The sequence below is a fragment of the Lonchura striata genome, chromosome 1A (genome assembly GCF_050655825.1).
Source record: "Lonchura striata isolate lonStrDom1 chromosome 1A, ASM5065582v1, whole genome shotgun sequence".
NCBI lineage: Eukaryota > Metazoa > Chordata > Aves > Passeriformes > Estrildidae > Lonchura > Lonchura striata.
This window is the reverse complement of record NC_140741.1, coordinates 22,335,099-22,356,486: the sequence shown is the minus strand read 5'-3', so window position 1 is coordinate 22,356,486 and position 21,388 is coordinate 22,335,099. Positions and strand designations below refer to the sequence as shown.

The 21,388-nt window shown below is 38.6% G+C and overlaps 1 protein-coding gene across 15 annotated transcripts in view; it reads right to left on the bottom strand.

Annotated features, from left to right (window-relative positions):
* The window catches only part of MYBPC1 (myosin binding protein C1), a 69,572-nt gene extending 48,850 nt beyond the window's left edge, over positions 1-20,722 (bottom strand). For all 15 annotated transcript variants that reach the window (XM_085570282.1, XM_085570287.1, XM_085570288.1 and 12 more), the window contains exons 1-2: positions 20,565-20,722; positions 526-558 (exon numbers count right to left, since the gene is read on the bottom strand). In XM_085570282.1, the coding sequence (XP_085426408.1) occupies positions 526-558; positions 20,565-20,589 (58 nt within the window). In that variant the 5' untranslated portion in view covers positions 20,590-20,722. The remainder of the gene's footprint in view (positions 1-525; positions 559-20,564) is intronic.
* Positions 20,723-21,388: the final 666 nt, after the last annotated feature.

The window sequence follows — 21,388 nt, the reverse complement described above, 5'->3', positions numbered from 1 at the left end:
TTTTAGATAGGATACCTGGGAGATGCCCATTGATGAGCATGTGCAACCCAGGATATGCTCCACTGGTCAGATATGGAGCTTTTGAACTACTTAGACATGATACATAATTTTCAAAGGGCTACAGGTAAGTGAAATTATTCCCACGCTTGATTCAATTTTATTCACAATCTACTTTTGAGGTGAAATGAAGGGGAATATTTTGGTAATTAGATGCTGCCCAGCATCAAAGAGGACAGCGAAATTTATCCACATAATTTAAGCAGCTATGATTCACCTGTATTCTGAAGGACATGTGCAATATTAAGCAAACAACTAGTCATTCACAAACAAAAACTGAGTCTGAAAAATCAGTATTCAGGCAAAGTGAAATGAGGATATCTTACTTGAGCAGTTTTTTTAACTTTTCTTGCTGTCATCTTATTTTTGAAGAGAAAATGAACACAAATCATATTATGGCTATGCAGTATTCAGTCTCATGCAACTATTGTTAGTGTCACAGCTCAAATCAGCATTTTTTACACTAACCTGAAGGTGGCGGTGCACTTTCATTTTCAGTTTCTGAAAAATGAGGAAAGAAGGCAGATATTGAGCTTCAAATACAAGCAAATATTTTTCATACATTTGGTATACGTTTGTTGGCTTTGAGCTCTTTAAGATTTAAATGCAATTGTGAAATTTATTTTGCTTTCACACACTCAACATGTGACAATTTCAGAGTGACAAGGTCAGGGATCTAAAGCTCTTGTTCTGCAAAAAGAAGTTAGAAATTGTTTAGTGTGGAAATAAATAATATTCATAGAAACGTAGAATCATTTAGATTGGAAAAGATCTTTAATATCATTAAGTCCAACCACCAACCCAGCACTGTCAAGTCTATCCCCAAGAACCACATCTACACATCTTTAAAATTTCTGCAGGGATGCAGAGTGCAGTTATCTAGGCAGCCTGCTCCAGTGCTCAACAACCCTTCCAGTGATGAAATTTTTCCTAATATCCCATCACAACCTCCCCTGGTGCAATTTGAGGACATTTCCTCTTGTGCTGTCACTTGTTATTTGGGAGAAGAGGCTGAGCTCTACTTGTCTACAGCTTCCTTTCAGGTAGTTTTAGAGAGTGATAAGGTCTCTCACTCATGTGCAAAATTAAGTAAAATTTCTACCAACTGAGATAATATCAGATATGATTTTAACTGTGAAGTGTAATGGATCTATTAATTAAGGGGAATTACGCAGAGTGAATCCAGAGACCTTCATCTCATTTTCAACCACACCATAAGATCTAGAGTTCAATGTTCTGTGCAAGCAGAAAGTAAAAAAAAAAAAAAAACAAAAAAAGCAACCACAGTTCAGTTGCTCTGAGTAGGACCTGCAGTATGTTTGGGTTTTCTTTCTTTCAGTTATGATTTTTAATGTCAATCACTTGCCTTTCCAATGTGTGATACAGAAACCAGGTTTTTAATCCTATTTAAATACTATCCTTTTGGTATTACATGCTCTCCCATCTAAAAAACATAAGAACAAATTGACTAGCTAAAAGATATTTTTAAAGCAGAAAAGGAAGCTTATTTTCAACTTTTAAAAGCTTTAGGAGTCTAGACAGGTTGAAAACAGCAATATTTTTTGGCACTAGCATTGACTTACAGTTTAACTATTTATAAAAAGCAAAGATTTAAAAGTTTGAAACCCTGAATTGTAAAAGTAGATGGCTCTTACTAACCTTTGTCATGTTATGGACATTAACCCTTGGGACCCCACCTCAGGTCGGATTCAGGAAAAAAATTTCAATCTCCATCACACAGAAATGCTGGGAAGGCTATTCCTTTACACAGTTCTAGATATAACTAAAACACAATTCTCATTCTTAATAAATCCATTTAATGTTTAAAAGGGAGGAATATGTTTAGTGCAAATATAATTTTAAGCTGAGTGTGTGAATTTGATATGGTTCAGAAACTTCCAGTCACATATACACACAACAGCAAATCCTTGTAGAGGTTCCAAAGAGAATACCTTGCTACAAGGAAAGAGCTTGTGTTGTATGTTCTGATAACAGCACCCACCACACAGAGTGGAAGGAAGTATATTTTCAGAGTATGAAAATAATGAAATATCTTTACATAGGTTCAAAGAAATTTTTTTTTTCTGGTCTAATTACTGACATACTAAATTTTGGTTTTTAGCCTAGAAAAATATGAAAAATTTTCATATGAAAACATGAAAGTTGTACCACAAAGAGTATGTCTTGGAACCTATTTGCTTTGCTACCATGATATTTCTCACTGTTTCTGCTGAGACATCATTGTGGCATGGAAGTATGTCTCTTGCATGGAAAAGTAATAGGAGGAAATTATTGATTGTATAATTTTCCTTGTGAAATTTAATAGCTAGGAACAGGGAGTATTCTTGTGAACACTGCATTAGAAAATCCTCTCTGGCTCACCAGTAAGAGTTGCAAACTTATAATTAAAAACTCAACAAATATAGCACTTTCCACTCTCAGATGAAGGGCTTATGAGACTTTTGAGGGATTTGCCTTGAATTTTTCTTTCATTTTGAGAGGTATTCCGTGGCTTCATCAACACTGTAATGCTGCTCAGCAGTCACACATCTTACAAGTCCTGCATCACCCAGCACAGATATTAGCCAAAGTCTATGGCACAGACCAGACCTGAAACATTATTTTTATAGTCTGAACCTTGTCTCATGCATGCAGACTACAAAAGGAGACATTCAAAACCTGAGCACTCTCACAGGCAACCTACTCTATTGGACCCTGTTCCTAGCAGAGAGCTTGGACTAGACTATCTCCAAAGGTCCTTTTCAACCTCAGCTATTCTGCAATTCTGTGATGGGATGATGACTGAAGCCAGACCAAGAAGTGAGTGGTTTGTTTTCTCAACCATAATTCAAGGTTGTTCAGATTGCTGCTAAGAAAACTGCGGCAATGGAGCTCAACCTGAAGTATAATGTGGGAAGAAAACACAGGCACTGTGGGTGTCAGAGACATGGGAGATACTTCAACATAATCTTTTGGCCATGTGCAACCCCTTTCATGGTCATGCCTGGCTTACAGTTCCATCACTGAGGACAGCCAGGAAAAAAACCATTAATAGCTCTGAGTTGTTTCCACCTCCCTAAAGAATGATAGCCCTCTCTGGCTGACCTCTGCAGCAGGCTTGTCAGCCAGGACAGGACTCTGTGCTCTCAACCAGCAGCTTATGGTTGTGCTCCTTCCTTAGGAGGCATGCTCCCTGGAGTCCCCACATGCCATTCCCCATAGTCTGTTGCCTAATATGGTGCTCTGTCCAGGCATTGTCAGGGCACTGCTGGTGGAGAAAGTCTCCAGCAGGCAATCCTCAATCCCTTTGGAAAAGTGCAGTTCATTGCACTGGGGTTGCAATGATGCCTCTTGAGCTAAAAGGGAATGAGGTTGTTGAGGGTCCAGTTACCACTGAATTGACACCATAATGTCAAGTGCACCTTCTACAGAATAAATAAAGTTAACTTCTGGTCAGAGTTCTGAAACAAAAGGTCTCTTTTTTGCAGTTCTCTATGTGAGAACTGAGAATGTTGTATTTCAGTGGGTTGTGTTGTGCTAAACACAGACCTTGGGATAGTCATTGGCTGTGAAACTGGTAATGCACCTGCCCAGATGTAATTCTACAGCAAGGACAGGAATGAACTTAGCAGACTTCTCTGCATGGCTACTCAGAAAAGGTAGTGCATTAAGTGTAGTTAGCAAATAAAATGAAAGCACAACTGCCACTTAGATATCATCTCCAGAAATGCTTTCATGCCTCAGCCACATCATGAGATGCATTCAGGATCCAGTTTGACACGGGATATGAGCACTTAGAGCCAAGACATTTTTATTTGTGATTTATAATTATATATGCACACATACACACTTTAAAATCAGCAGGAGATGCAACTTGACCCATTACCAACAATTTTCCATCTCTTTTCCATATTTATAGCGTTCAGTTTTTCAGGTAAAATAAGACTTAAAATCTCTTGCTGTGTATATAGATAACTAAGCTTAAAGTTCCATTATTTTAATTGATGTGCTAAAGTTACGAAAATACTTCAGAACCATGTTAAATTGAGGCTGTCATTATTTAAATATTCAATTCCATTTTAGGTCTGATTGCACTGGCATCTGACCTGCAACAGCCAGAAGAAGCTTTGGCATGGAACAGACATAGGGATGTCAGTGTGTGTTGACCAGTTCTCAAGGGCTCTGGATTCCCACTTCCACTGGCTTTTCTGGCAGTACACAACATAGAGACTCCCTGACACCACATATATTGCCTTTCACAACGGAGTGCAATCATAATGAGGCATGATGATGGTTCTAAAACAGTCTCCAGGTCCTGCTCTATTGCTGTGCTGAAAGCAAAGTATCCTGGAGACCTGCAGTTCAGAGCATTCAAGAACTACAACCTGTCAGCAAGCATACTAGGAATGAGGTCTGGCTGGATAGTCCTGCCTACCATTCAGCTCTGTACTCAACCAGCTTTGTTTTGGGTAGGCATAAGAACTTTCAGTAATTTTGGAAAATGAATGGTGAGTGGGGTTTTTTTGGTTTTGTTTTATTTTTTACCTTAGGTAACAGGGCTTGCAGAAAGCCTAAAGATAGCATTTCACTGACATTGGACTGGAACATTCACATTAATTTCTCCCTGCAGTTCTATACAGATCAGTTACAACCCAGAAAAGAATATCCAAGGGATTCAGAATTTCACCCAGTCTGAGCAGAGGATTTATCCCCCATTTACCCAGAAAGGAAAGCAGGACTATGGCTGCGCCATCATGGACACAGGTATGATATCTGTCTTTGCAACAGCAACATATTAAAGAGATTCTCATATGTCAAACAACATGAGGAGAGTCACTCAGGGCTTTTTGTCAAAGACCTGTCACCATCAACTTGTGCCAGATTTAAGTAGGTGGATTCATCTTGTGGACCCAGCCTCAAGGGATCAGACCAATATAACTGTTATGTAGGCATTGCTAAAGGGCTGACTCTGCTTGTCAGACAAAAATAGACAAAATGCTGGTTTGGGGAGAGAGCAGGGCTCACCCCAGCCCCTGAGCAGTTGTCATGTGTAAGGATTGTCCCCTGTGCCCAGCCCCAGTAGGACACAGGAACTGTCCTGGTGGCACCAGGCTTTCTCCCGAGGTAGAGGCTCCACTGAAATAGATGGACAGGGAACCTAAGGATGTGGAACAGTTGCTTGACACACCTCATGTCCAGATCAGCAGCAGACAAAAGCAGTGAAGCTTATTCCTTTCATTCCTTATATTCACAGAAGAAAAGGTGCTCCGAAGAAGAGAAATGGCTCAAAATGGTTGGACAATTTTTTGTGACACTTCAGCCAAATCACAGTGGCATCAGTGATGTGGGTAAAAGGCATAGCCTCAGCTTTTGAGAGACAGGAATTTACTCAACAAACGATAGATATTACCAGAATATAAGGAGCATTTCATTGGGAAACAGTACTGTTAGCAGACCCCAGAAAACAAGCTGGAAAAGAGAGGACTTGGTTCAAAGTAATTTCTAATCAATAAAAGTGTATTCAAGTGGACTTAAACGGAAGTAAATATTGAAGTAATTATTACTAATTAAAAAAAAAGAAGAGAATAATGTTTCACATTCTGCAAAATCTGAGCACAGTCATGCACACAGGGTCTGCCTGGTGCCTCATGAGCCTGTTCTCCACTGAGAAATGATCTGATTTGTGTGCAACTTCCACAGACAATTTCCAGTCTGAGCAGAAGCAAGAAACTACAATACCAGCTGAAATCATTACCTTATTTTATGAATTTCCATGGGTATTGTTATTTTTAAAATATACCTAGAGAAACTGTTCTAAACAGTCATTGGTCCTAAATCCTGAAAGCAGATTTGTTCTAAAGGACTGAAGTAAATAAGCTCTGGTGGCTTATTGGTGCTTAGTTGGCTGGCCAAATGACTATTATTGTGGCCAATAGTGTGATAGAGCCAAACTGATGCATTTATAATGTATCTCTAGTTTCTGTTTCCACTTCTAGTGGTGACTTGTACAAGATAAACTACCAGGTTTGACTTGCGACAGTGTTTAAAGGTGAAAACAGCAACCTTCTGTTAAAGACTCCTTATTGTAACAATGTGAACAAATCAGCATGTTCACTGAAGAATAAGTTATTTTATATTCCAACAGCTAAAAGTGCCACAGTCCAGCAACACGTGTTTAGGTAGAAACTGAAGAAGAAGGAAAATTAACAAAAAGTTTGCTTAAAAATTTATTTTGGCATATGATTAAAATTCAAAAAGCCTGAGGATAATAACTAGTCCCAGCATGTAAACTCGCTTAGAGTAGTCCCATTTCAGGACTAATCTAAATGCTTTCCATTGTAAAGGATTTTATGGGCCACCAGAGCCAATCAAACTGTCACATGCTAAGTGTAAGAATGTTCTTTGAGTTGAGGGCTGAAAAACTGAATGAACAATTGGAACAAAAGTCTTGTAATAGGGAATTCTGTGGAATGGACTAGACACCAAAAAAGTAGTTTACAGATTCACAGACAGAGCTGCAATGTAATTGTTGAGTTCAGATTTTTCCTTCACAGTTCATTCATAGTTATAGAAGTGCATAAAACAATCATTGCTTATTTAGTGTTTTCCTTGTGGTTTCCACTTTTCTGAAATGATGCTGTTAAAACAAACCTGACTGTATATAAGCATCCATTCATTTCTTATGCTTTCACATAGGAATTAATCTCTAAAAAACACTGTAACCGTGACCTTGAACAAAAGTAATTTAATAAAATATATATTTATATGTCTATAATCGTCTAAGTATCTTCTTTTTCAGCCTCAAAATTTCATGTGCACTATAACAGGGATCTAGAAAGCTGCCAAGCACTGACAGTATTTAAGATGGATAGGTAAAGTTTAGTAGCTATAGTCTAGTTATCAAGTTCCCATGCATTCTTAAACTCATTTTTAGCCTACTCAGTCCACAAGGCACCAGCATAGAGTAATTTAATTCCATTCTATTTATGTAATATCTTTCTTCTCTTACTTTATATCAAAGAAAATAACCCATAAAAGTTAGTTCCTGAGCACTTTTGAAAAAATTAGTATCAATGCTGGTATATCACATATCACAGACTAGCAGTAGACCACAATTTGAGTGCCAAATGTTGTTGCACTTTTTGACTAAACTTTTTTTCACTGAGTGTTTTTCAATCACAGTTTTCTAATTTATTTCATCATTAAAACCATACCAAACCAAAAATCTCAATTTTTGGGCTTTTTTGACTTCCGAGACTAAAAGTTTGTGATGCTATCTAGAGTGCAAAATCTTGTAGATAAAGTTCTGCTTGTTATCCACTTACCAGACAGAGGAGTTTTGCTGAAATGTGTTACAGTCCTTAGCAATTTGAAGAAATTCAGTTTACAGTCATTACTACACCTTCATGAGAAGGCTTTGTCAGCACAACTATACTTGCAGAGCCTGAGACTATTCATGGTGACATTGATTTATCATTTATTCCACATTCTTATGTGTTAAATTTTATTTCCACATTTCGAAATACGAACATTCTATTTTGAAATGTCACTGCAAAACTTGTTATACAATGAGGTATATGCAATACTGAATGTTGCTGAAAAAAGTTCTTACGCATTTTTCTCAGATGTATGTAGTGAAAATTGTGGAAATCCCACACAAAATCAGCTTCTTCCTACAAATTATAGAGAGCCTCAAATTTTCCTCTATTATGGCATCATCTTAGTTTCTATACCACCAACTTAATGTGAGCCTGAGATGATTCCCAACTCCTGAAATTCTGCATTCCTCACCTACCAGTTTTCAGTCACCAGAGCTATTCTTTAGCACTGCTTCACATGATGCACTGCACGATTCTGACTCCAGAAAAGAGAAAACTCCTTTTGCAAATATTGCCAACGAGATGGGTGCTTATGTCTAAAGGACAGTAGCAGCATTCCTGTTTTTACATTGCAAAGCCAAAAAACAAATAAACAAACAAAAAACCCCCCCAAAAACCCCCACAACAAACCAAGAAAACAAACAAACAAAAGCAGTCCTGAAACCCCAGTGGTGGACTTGAGAAGCTCACAGGTTTACCCCTGCAGTGCCATACCTGAAAGCCCTTGCTTTTCTCAGTCTGAGGAGGTAGTACAGACTCCTGGAGGGGCAGCAGGTGGGAGCTTTGCAGAGCTCCTGTTCTGCAGCCCAGCTGGGATTATTTACTACTCCTTTTTGTATTCAAAAAGCTGCGTTTAGGTCTGTGAAAAGAGCCCCCCACCCTGACCTGGGGCTGGGCTCCTACCCTGCAGTGGGTGATTGGATCCCTGCCCTGGGGAAAACCAGGGATCCGCTTGTCCCAGGGGACATTCAGCCCTTTAGGACCTGCAGGGACATGGGACAGCCTAGCCACAGTGAGCCAGGTGAGTTCCTGTGCTCAGGAACTGCACTGAGTAAACAGAAAATGCAGGAGCTTGGCGTAGTTCAGGTTTGTTTCTTTCCATTCCTACTCAGGCCGTGGGAAATTCTTCTTTTAAATAACCCAAGTCTAATTGATCTTTGTTATGTATGTACCAAAATAAATTAATTCATTCATCAGAATAGTCTGATCCCACTTTAAAAGTATGACAATATCCAGTTTCCTATCCTTCCTTGCAATAAGTCCTTAATAATTTTTCTCTAGAGGCAAATATTTTCATTTATCTCAAGACACTCCCAGGGGCAAATTGATAGCAAAATACCACTGTGTGTTACCAGAGATAGAAGTACAGTGACTAATGTTAACATCCTTCTTGAAAGCTTCGAAAAGTAATAATGTAGACAAGGTTATTGGATAAAAAAATTTCATAAACCACAGAACTGCTGCTCAGGAATGAAAGTAATCTATTCTTCAAATTTAACAATACACTTTTAATGGCAGTTGCGCTTCTAATTACAGGATAAAAGTCAGCAACAACATTGAAAGATCATTTATTTCAAGAGATGAGTACTTAACTAGTAATGGACTTTCTTTCAGATTGCCAGATAATTTCCCAACAAGCTGAGGAAGCATTTCACCAGTTTGGAAAAATGCCTTTAAGTCTTGCTCAACCCAAAACACAACGCGATTATTTTGCTGAGCTCTCCTGAAATATTTCACTGTGAATAAAGAAAATAATTTGCAGTATTTTTTTATGGAAGTCACATTATGACCTGATGCTTTACATAATTGCAGTGAGTTCCACAAATGACTGTCTCCTATTGTTCAGTGCACCCAGAGTTATCCTCAGAGTCCTGTGGTTGTGTGCAGACAGTGGGAAATCATTCCACGCAGGGAGATTGACCCTTAGGGAAAATGATGACATCGACATAAGGCGTGGTGGCATGAATTCATGCAATCTATCTTCTTTCAGTCAGCTACAAGGGAACATTTGAGACATGCTGATGGGTTTCATCTTCAATAAAATTCAGACTAAAACATTTCAGTGATTTAAAATGGAATCCTGCTGGTTTTCCCATTCCGTGATTTTTGATCACAGACTTTTCTGTGACGTTCAGGGCAAAAGCAGACACTCACATGCTGGGATTTGCCAAGGATTTAGTGTATCAGCTTGTTATGAGCTCTTTGTCAGAGTAATATATGTCAGAGTAATATATAACTGGGTCTAAACATTGTCACGACCGTATCCAAATACCAAATGAGAAAAACATTTGCTAAACTCTATTTGACAGTGGGTGACAGATAATCTGATACTCCATGATCTTTTCAAGAAGGAAGAGTCTTCTCAGACTTCCTTCAGATAAGAGCACTCTCCTGTCATCTGCACTTCAGCCCCCAGCCTCCTCTGGAGAGGCAGAGCCGTACAGAAGGGGATTGTAACAGGAGCCCGGGCTCAGGGCTGTCAGGCGCCTACGTGATTAGGGATTGTTCCAAGTCGTTAATCACTAATAATCCATCACTTGTTCCACCCTGAATTTTCTACCCAGTGCTTGTTTTCAGTCATCACACTTGTGGAAAACGCCTCACTCAAGATGAAAAAGAAGGTAGTGGCACCCACTTTTGGTTTGCTAAGGGTAGCTCAAACCTATGGACTACAAAATTCAGAGGCTACTACTTTTTGTGAGTTTCAATATCCCAGTAGATACTAAGCGAAGTGGATTTATAATTAAGTTTGGAGAAGAATTAAAAAAAAAATAGCCTAAACTGGCAATACAGGAAAGCTTTGTATCAGAGCTGCAGTGTTGCTGGTAGTAAGCACTAAAAGAATCAGATAGTGACTTTAAACTCAGAAACTTACTTCTTTCTTGGGATTTTTGTGTACTGACTTACAGAGTTCTCTCTTTTTGTAAGCTTGTTGGTATGTAAATATTTATTGTTGCTTAGATTCCAGGGATTCATTATTGTTTTGAGAAACCTTTAGAAGTATTTTGCACATGTGGAAAGAAAGGACCCTTTCTATGGGTGAAAATTTAGGAGACCTACATGAAATCATGTATGTCCTTTTGTGGGTGCTCACACATGAAATTACAAACATCCCTCAGTGTTTCTACTGTTAATGTTTTCTACCCCTCAATCTCATCCTGCATCAATGGAGATAACTGTGACAACTATATGCCTTCACTTTAAAAAAACCTAAACACTTAGCTCTGCCTTTTGGGAATGTTTGCACACAGCAGGATGTTTGCAGACAAGCTGTGAGGGTTTGCATCAGTAAATCAGTAAGTGATATGTATGAGAGAAAGCTCTTACAAAGCCTGACAGCAAAATGCATTTAAGATGCTGTTATGAATTACACTCACAGCTCACGGCATATGGTTTCTCTCCAGCTAAAAAAGCTGTTGGGTAAGCGGGAAAACTTCACTGCAAAACATGGAAATGCAAAACAAGGGCAAAGAAAAAGGGGCACAGGACAGAGGTCAGATTTCCCCTTTAAAAATAGGGCTAAGGAAAGCTTAGATGAAAGATTAGTAAGGCTGGAGGGAATGCCATGGAAAAAATGTCATCAGGCATCTGACCCTCTGTGCCTTCAGTGAAGTCTGCATCTGTGGGGGAGTGGCAGCCACAGTCTCCCTTGGAATTACACTCTTCTTTGGGTCTAAAATAATGTTTTTGACCTAGATACTATGTTCTTATAAAAACACAAGATACCAAACGTGCTACAGTGTGTCTATGTATATCTCTATCTACATGAGTATCACAGGATGAGACTCAGAAGATATTAATTGTAAATGATTCCATTCTGCATGGCATTTCTCACGTGGTTGTTCCTAGATATCTCAAGCCACAGATATTCTCCACATCACCAGGAGCAAGGGTTTCTGTAATTTTTACAGGAACAATGATTTAATGGCACTGGAAATGAAGAAAATTGTTGCAAAAGGATGGACATGCAATGCTGCGCACATCGAAGTGTGCAAATGGTTTGAGATATTTAATTTCAGTCCAGAAAACAGTGAAAGGTCCCACCACACACACTCAATCAGCTCAGATCAATTAGAGGAAGTTTTTCTTCCTTTTAATGCTGTTGGAACTGGTTCTGGGGGCCATAGCTGGTGCATTTCTTCTCCACAGGAAAGATCTTGTGGCAGAAAGCTATAAAAATAAACACAAAAATACCTGGAAATTGGAATTCAACAGCTGTTCAGGAGTTGTTTTTCTGCTTTTTCTAGTCCACTAACACACTGGAGCAGGTGAGTATCAAGGAGTAAGACGACTCCCACCAGCTAATATAATAAACTTTTCATTTGTGGTCTCTTTCAGTTTTAACTACATTTGTATTCAGCTAATTTTGTCACAGCTTCTGGCCTTTGAGAGAAGGAAAAATCTGGAATAGGCTTTTGGACCAGATTTGCAAGCTGGTTGAAGAAAGTATGACTCCCCTTGGAGGAGAAAGTAATTATGCTGTAGTGTGAGTTACTTTTGCTCAATCACTGCCCATCATATTCCATCCTGTCCGTTCAGAACATGTGTCTGCAGTTACTGTCTATATATACAGAGCTAAGAGTTTTACAGAAATCTGTAGGAAAAGAGAATCTTCATCTTTGTCTATGGTTGACAACAACCTCTTCTTAGCACTTATGACCAAAATTAGGGAGTTATTCTGGGCCAGCAAAGACATGATGAGCGTATTTTAATACAGATCCATCTCAGGAAGCATCATGCTACTACTGAACAATGCTTTCAATGCTTCCTAAAACCACCATTTGAGCCTACAGAGAATTAAATTAGAACAGAACTTTTTGTAATAATCACCTGATCAAAATAACTTGCTGAAGCCATCACATATAAGGACAGCTGCTCTAGGAAGTAGATCACATGCTATTTTCAATTAGTAACAGGCCAGGGAGAGGAAATTATGTAAGAACTATTTCTTAATCTCCAGGGAAGGGAGAGCAGTGACTGTCTTGATCATTGCTGTAAGATACAGCAGGACTCCCTTCTTACTGTGTAGTCTGTACACTTTTGGGACCATGGAGGAGCTCTAAACTCTGGAATGAGTTACCCAACCATGCTCCTACCTTCTGGCAGAAAAAACACTTGCACTGACCAACTTACAAGTCATCATATTTGTGACAGTCCATGAAGCAATTTTTTAGGATGGTGGGGGTTTTTTTTGTTTTCATTTTTGAACTTTTCTGAGACCCTGTCATCTTTGACTTTCTGTTCAGCAGCCCTTCAACATTACTTGAGGAGGTCTAATGTCCTGAATTAGCCTCCGCCTAGCACTAAGAGAAAGCAGGGCATGCAATATCTCAGTATTATGACATCTAACACCATAATGGCTAAGTGCAGCAGAAACCACAGGTTATATTGTCACTTTGAACCAAAAATACACATAAAGACACTTGGCCAACCAGCAGAGGGGGTTGTGGGTGTGACTGGTCTTCAGAAGAGACTGTTCTAAGCCATGTGGGTGTAAATCATCCCCTATCACCTTAGTCTAGGTTCCACTGACTCCTGTGAAGATGCTGGTAGCAATACAGGCACAGGTAATGGATGAAGGAAGTCAGAGAGGAACCACTCCCTTTGGTGTAGGCTGCTTATTTTAGGGTCTGAGAGGTTTCTGAGCAGAAATTTATCTTCAGACTTCTTGAATGCAAAGTAACTTTCTGTCCCTCCAGCAGCCCAGGAAGTGGTGAAGGTTAACAGAAATTTTCAGAAAAGCATGTGTGCTAGAATGGCTTCCTAGGACATCACATCCTGTTGGACACAGAACTGGATTTTTACTTTAATTCACTCTCTTCTCTAAGCTGCTTCATCCTGGCTGAACATCTGGTAATTCAGTGAGCTCTAGGAACTAAGACTACACCAAAATATTAAGGGTAAATTCCAGAAAAGGGAATTATTGGAGTTTTCTAAATCTATATTTGTTTTGTTGAACACTTTGTAAAATATTCAGAAACTTTTTTGCCCATAGGTATAAATATCACTGATGCAACCAATCATTCATCTAACAGCATGAAGCTGCTGGAGGAAGTGAGAGTAAGCTTGTATAAAAAGGAAGAAGATTAATTACTATTGATTTGAACAGGAGTGCAGCTTTCTGTTTTCTCTCATTAAAGGAGTGCAACAATTTAATTCTGAGTTGATTAAAACACTCAGCCATGAAAGAAAACATATTGATGCCTTCTTATAAAAATAAAACAAGTAAAAGCATCAGATTCTTAAAAATAACAAAAGAATGGCACTAGAACCTTTTTTCATTGGTATTATTTTATTTTTATCAATGCATGAAGCAGATTATAGACTACAGAAAGGTGCACTCCTCTGCTCAAGGTAATCTGAGCCTAATGTACTCCCTTATTTTTGGGGAAGAGCATCTGAGTATCACATGCAAATAATAATGGAATGTAAGTCTCTCCTTGTCTTCTTACAAAACTACCCACTGCATAAAACCCTTAAACCCTCCTTCAGCAAATTGAACTAATTGTACAATAGCCCTGCATTCTTATTATGGTGCTCAGAAAAAGGGAAGCACATGAGTGTGTTTATGATGTGAGCTGGGAGTCCAAGCTGCCATTATAATGGATGGAATTAGATTTTTATTCACTGTAAAATACTTGTTTATGGCTCAATTTGCATATACACAGGGGATCAAGGCCATTCAGATCCTGTAGGGTGGCCATCTGTTTCCTAGCTGCTATTCCATGGTGTTGCAGGCTTCCCACGGGTCCTGGGTCATATCTGCCAGCCCAAGATGGGTGTTCTGTGTATCTCAGGGCATCTTATGTGGCAGTAGAGCACCTATGTTTGGCAACTGCTGGCTGGTCAGCTGAGTAGCAGCAGACTGGGCACCTCTGACTTCTATGAGCGGCTGACACCGCTGGGAGTGGGAACACCGAGTTCACTGACACATCCTTCCAGCTGGGTATCTGCTTCCTAACCCAGAGATCTTCTGTGACAGTGTAAAGACCATTAAGATCTTTGTAGGGTTGCAAAGTTACCAACACTTTCAATGGACTAACATGGACATTCATCTCAGGCGACTCCTCTCGTCCCTAACACTTAAAACACCAGCAACTGTTCAAAGCAAAAGAGCAAAACTCCTGGTATCATAAAGTGAATGATGGTGGAATGATGGAAAAATGGCTTCAACTAATGATTCTCTAACAGCAGTGAAAAAGAGAAACCCTTGTTTGAAGTCTTCAGAAATAGCACTTCATTTGTGGCTGAGAGCAAGAGAGAGAGTGGTCTGGGTGGGACGAGAAGGGGCTGTTTTTCAGTCACACTGTTCCTCAAACTCAAGAGATAAAACTGCTTGAAGTGGATGTGAGAAAACTAATTACAACTGAAGTTAACAATCCTATTCGGTTTTCTTGTCCTTCATTTTATGGATATTTACATTCAGGACAAAGTCACTTTAGTGTCTGTATAAGAACAATCCTTTTTTTTTTTTTTATTTTTTTTTTTTTATTTCCATTCTAGAGCAATTCTTAAATTAGGACCTCTAATTTACTGTAACCTCTGCATTCCTATGAATCTAGTATTCATCCCTATCCCTTGGGAAGTTTCCCCAGGTAATTTAGTTTTCAAACTTGATTTGCTCTTCCCCTTTAAGGAACGCTCTGCATATCCCCTGATGAAACATGGAATACATTCCATGACTTATTTTCCAAGGATTGTTGATGTGTTAGGCAGCTACAAATGTTTTCACAGCTGAAGTCCCCCCAGATCTCTCTGCTATTGTTTGGTTATACAGCCACCTTGTTTGGTAGTCCCCTGAAAGTAATATTGAAAAACTCATTCAGTTTTTCATGGAACAGAGGAGTACTGTAGCATGGTTGGTTTTTTTAGAGCTCTCTTAAAGTGATATATTTAGGAGGTATGAGGGGAAAGAACTGGGTAGGCCTTTATTTATCTTCCCAACAGGTGCAGTATAGGGAGGCACAAAGACAGTGTTTGCTAAATTCAGTTTTGCCAAGTACAAGGCGCTCTCTTATCTGCTGAAAGGCTGTTCCATGCTTTCCTCCTAAGCTGAATGAGCTTCACATTTTAGTGTGACAATATTAAATATCTTATTCTTGTGCACAGATGCGCTGTTTTTCACACAGGATGGATAAGCTTTTCAACTCAAGAACAACAGCAAGTAAGCCAGATCAATTTTTCATTATCCTCCTTCAGCAGTATTGAAGTCAACGCATTGTATAAAAAACAAAAGTTAGTGTAGTGCCTTCAATTTATGCCATAATAAATGAAAACATAATATCCCAAAGATAAATTATGGTGAATTTTCAGTCAAAATTAATTTGATCGAAACAGCAACGATGGAGGCGGAAGGTCAAAGCTTAAATCTGAGATGCTCTGGTATCTCAGAAGGAAGGGTGGGAGCCACACTTAGGAGTTGGCAATGGGAGGGCAAAGGCAACCTAGGAATAATCAGCTCCCAGCGTACCACACCGTCTGAGCAGGAGGAGCTGCTCCGTGGGGCACACGGCGAGAGCGCAGCCCACCCCCAGGGATCTGATTACAGCTCTGAGGCGTAAGTTTGCTTTCATTTGTGGAGGGCTTAACATTTATTAGCTGGAGGTGATGAAGAGAAACTTTCTAAAGAATTGAGAGGGAAAATAAAATAAGGGGTTAGGGTTTCACTCTTTCATCTCCACCAAAACTCGTTTACCTGTGATTTGAATACCGAGCTTTGCAAATGATACACTGGGGCCTGACTTTGAGTGTGGTTTGGCTCCGAGACTGAGAATGAAGGAAGTTAAAAATAATGGGAGTGCATTCTACAGTCAATGCTGCAGGGGAACACTGATGATAGCAGAAGATGGATGTCTGTATGCTTTTCTTTTGCATCACCATGCAGTGAGGAGAGAGCAGCTGCACTACCCAATGTGGTGCCATATGGAATGGTTATACAGGTCCAGTCTTCTGCATGGAAAGCACCAAACAATGTTAAAAAATGTTCATATGCTGGGATCTTGAATTTTCAGGAAAATTTTCCATCAATAGTTTTAATTTGACACAAGCTAAATCTGTATAATGAAGCAGAATTCCCATTCAGCTTCTTTTTCACGTATGAAAAATTGTTTAACCTTGAAAATACAGTATTAAAAGACATCTAACTTTAATTACGTCTTAACTGTCATGCTTAGATTATTTTCTCACTGGAATGCTGCTCTACATATCTACTTATATGATTTATATGACTAAGTGACTTGTTTGACAGTGACTGTTATCTTGATACACCCAACAGTTGTATTATTTAGAATATTGTACATATAATGCAAATAAAATTATAGAAAAAAACTCACAATGAAAAAAATCTAATTCTGTTTAAAAGCAAATAGAAGTAAAGTCTGTTTCCACTGTTTGTCTTCATGAAGAGCAATGTTACCATATCTCCAAAGCAGTCTGCAGTGGTATTTATGTCTGTTTGCCTCCTTTCACAAATTGCTTCGTATTTTACAGATTGTTCTTCTAAGAAACAGTATATGCAAGTAGTTTTCTTCGCAAGTTTTGCATCTATGCTATTTGTAGTTTGAATAAAATTTTACTGAAACTGTCTAAATTTTGATTCCTTGCCAAAATGTGGAAGCTCCAGGCAGCATCATTCAAGCAGAGCTTGCAAACACTTAGAAAATGGAGTTGGCAGAGAGTCGATAAATGCTTTGGCTCAAAATTTAGAATGGTCGCTTAATTCATGGCCATGCATTATTTCCTATACTGTGGAGAATAAATAAAGCAAATTTACAGAGCTGCCTACTGGGGACAGACTTGCACCTGTCTCTGTGGGATGATGCCCACAAATAGTTTGAAAAGGTTGCTCTTGAGGGACTTGGCACTTTTGCAAAAGCGTGTCCAAATGCCATGGCCTGTGACAGCTTAAGAGGGCACCTAATTAATGAGCAGCTCTTATTAAGAGTATTGGTTAAAGGAAAGGGGGGAGAGGAAAGATGGACTGAGTGATTGCAATAAATTGTAGGAAGTAATTATATGAGGGAGGGTTATTTTATTAGTCACCAGGAAAGCTAAAGGCTGTTAAATTTAAATGCACTGGTTAAGGCATTTGGCAACTCAGTCACACCCCAGCCATCCACTGAGATAAGTTAACCCATGGATGTAAACTTCACTTTGCACATATATTTTGAGCCAGATAAGACAAAACTGTCCTACAACCAGTGACCATCTACTACAAAGAGGCTACAGCTGATCTTATATATAAGATTTGACTATTTAAGAGTACCATAAAGGCCTTAAATAATTAGTCATGGAAGCCTGTTTCTACAGTGACAAATTCCATCAGGCTGAGGTCCTCCAGCAACCTTCTCTAAGCTGAGTGGTGCATTTAATTTGGTGATCCTATTTGTTAAGAGTGCTTTGTGAGGCTACACTGTCACCAAGTCAGGAATTTTCTCACTTTGTTAATCTAATAATCTTAGAATAGCACAAAGAGAATTTGGCCTGAAAAAAAGCCTGGGAGCTTGTTACAGCACTGTCTTTGAAGAATTAAGCTATGTACTTCAGGGACTGCAGTGATAAAAACCCACAAATCTGAGATTTTCTAAACATTCAAGCCAGGTTTTGATTTCTCAATTACTTGCTTGTGTGTGTTGTTTTTAATTTGCAGGATCCATGCAAATGAGGGGTATGGGAAAATTCAAGCAGCTTGCTTCTGTTGAAAATGTCAGAAGAACTGTGTTTAGGTGCCCATGTGATGCAGAAATCTTAAGCATTTCCCCCCAGCTCTGTTTTCTATTGTAGTCCTTCAACAGGCTCACCAAAGTTTTCTCAGACAGTCCTTCCAGTGGTAATTCCCAGAATTACTTAGTCCAAGATTCACCTTTATGGATTAATTTTCTTCACCCCTTGACGCTTTGGAAATTACTATGAGAACAGGCCTGTGATGATCATATGAGGTTCTGAATTTTTATTGGTAGAGCTGGTACGAGTAGAGCTTGTATGAGTAGCACTATTGTACTGTCAATGGTAGCAAATTCTCCTGCCGCTAACATAGTAGGTACTCACACTTACAATGCAAGTATTTGTCAATAGCTCGGGGGATTTCTTGATCAACAAAAAAATCTTTGGAAAGTAGCTAATCCCTGCAGTACAATAATATAAACCTGCTACTCCCCCGACTTCCTGGCTGCAAAGAAACTGGGTGCAATAAGGAACAACTAGTGTACAACCCAATCCTATCACTTCTCCAGAGCTCACTACTCCTTGTGAATTCTGTTAAGGCAGAATGCTTCAATAATTTTTAGGTCCTGAATATTGACTCACTAAAAATCACATTTGATCCATTGTCAATATAATGTTGTTCAGAGCTGCTACACTTATTTTGTAACACAAACATGGAGCTGCATTAGTAAACACTGCACTGTCAGAATATCTTTGAAACAATCTAATTTTAAACAAAATAAGAAACATGAGCCTCCAAGCTAATTTTCTTCAAAGCACATATCTTTTGAAAGTGCATAAATATTTTAGGGTTGGGTTTTCTTTTGAGTTGACAGGCACAGAATGCATTCTGATTAAAGTGTATAATACCCAGTCAAATAACAGATCAAATAAAAGGGACACTTAATACATGTGTAAATAATTTGAATTACAAATAAGACACTCTAGAAGGGGCTTGGCTCTATGTTTGATATGGAGGATTAGGCTCTTGTATTAATACGTGCACTTGGTGTAACTATTTTCAGAAGGATACTTCATCTATCATTGTCCTCGAGCACTGGGAAGGGCCAGCAAGTAAAGTGATCACTTTGGTCAATACTGCTTACTTAAGACCCAGTTGTGCAAAAAAGTTTAGTTTTCAGGCGTCCCCAGCTGAAGAAATTGCCAAAAATGAGTAATGTTCCTGACAGTTACTCTGCTCTTGCCTTCCACAAAACCAGAAAATATTTCAAAAAAATCTTGTAAAATGTTCATAAACTTGTTAAAAGCCAATACTACTGATAAGTCAGTGTTAAATAAAACAAACCTATTCAAGCTACACACATGAGCCTGGAAGATCTTTCAGGACTGATGGAAAATAAATGCTATATATAATGAATTCTATACTTTCCATACCTTAAATATTACCTTAAAGATTAAATTCAGTTTTGCATTTGGAAATGCATAAGGGAAGCTGTGTGTATAACTTTCATTCACCAATATTTGAAAAGCACATACAGTCTGCATATTATGGCTCTGCAAGAGCTCTTTATAAGTCAATGTCAAAAAATAATCAACAAAAATTCTTACCAAAACTTACAGATTTGAAAGAAAAACACAAGAAGAACTACAGAAATATTATAAATAGAAGATGCTTATTTAGGTTAAATTTTCAAAATGGTAGAAAAATCAAGATTAGCTTTTAAATAAATAATTAAACAATAGACCCTCAATATTTTTAATCTTTTTTCTCAGTCTCCAACAGACAATTCAGTCTCTCAGTAGCTGACTACATACTCAGTTTCTTTGCTATGAACTTAATAGTACCACAGAAGGGGCCAATATTACTGACTGTAACTATCCTTCTGAAACATAAAATAAAAATTTCTGCAATGTGGCAAAATGCATTATTCCAGTTAGAGCTGTACAGAATAACTTACTACATTCTTCACTTATGCATTTAGATGTATAGAATATATATTCACCAGAACCATAAAACTGTTTCACAAACACATCCTTCCCATTCAATAACTATTAGAAAACTGCATGAAAAACATATCCATGTCCTGACTCTTTAAATCATAAGAAATGTTTTTTGTCTCTTCCAGAGATTAGATAGCTTAGAAGAGAGAAACCACAAATTGCACTACAGAAATCCTGTAGTCTAAAATATGAATACAGCATTTGCCCAATCAAGTAACTTCTCAATATCCATTCAAAGTCATAGTTTATTGTTTAAAACGGTTTGTGCTATAGCCCTGCCTGAAAGTTGTTTCTTAGTCTAAAAAGATCAGTGATCTCTAAAGATTTAGTGATGTTACGTGGCTATTGTTCCTAATATGATCTGTGGCTGATATCTGCAAGATGGTCTAAAAGTGGTTTCGTATGTGCACGTACTCATCATTCCTGTAATTAAGAAACTCTCAGGTAATGTTTTGTTAAGCTTACCATCTTTCTTGGTGGGTTCTGGCATTGTTACAAGGATTCTTTATTCCCAGAGAGTTTCAGTCTTTCAGATGCAGCAAGTAGTAGCCCCAAGTCCAGCGGAGAGTGTGAGATCAGTGTGACAAGCAGAGGGTAAGAAGAATTCCTCTGCTTTATATACTGCAGCTGAAATATCAATCAAAATAGCACCTCCTCTCTTTTCAATGCAAACATTTTGAAAATTGACAGTTATGGGAAACCCTTCACATCTGTTGTCTGCAGCTTCTGCTCCCTTGGCTTTTGGAAGGAATCTCTGCTGCATTACATGGGGCTGGATGAGAACATCTATAACTTTCTAAATTCAGCCGCACAGCTTGCTCTCTGCGTCCCTCTCTGTGACTTGCAGACACGTATACACACGCAGACAGAGGCTGAAAAAGTGACTGCCATGCTATTAAAGAGCCCATCCTGTCTGCAAAACCTGTAGGAAATGCCTGTATACATTTATGCCTCTTCTCACATAAAAGTGACAAGTAGGCACAAACAGCATGCCTGCAGTGTAACATCATTTTTTTCCTTCAAGAGAACATGGTGTGCAAAGACAGAGTGAGAAGTAGAGTGTTTCTCAGTATTAATGAAAAGTATTATTGTACTCCTGATTTTAGCAGTGAAGATACTCTGTATTTCCCTTCTGTTTACATATGGTACACTTTCTTGGGTCCTTTCCCTGTAGGCACTCTCATTTTGGCATTGGTAGAGACTATAATATTCTTTTCAGCATAAATAATTAATTAACTGGGGAGATTGCTGCTGAGAGTTGAGATATTCTCTTCTCCACTCATCCAGGA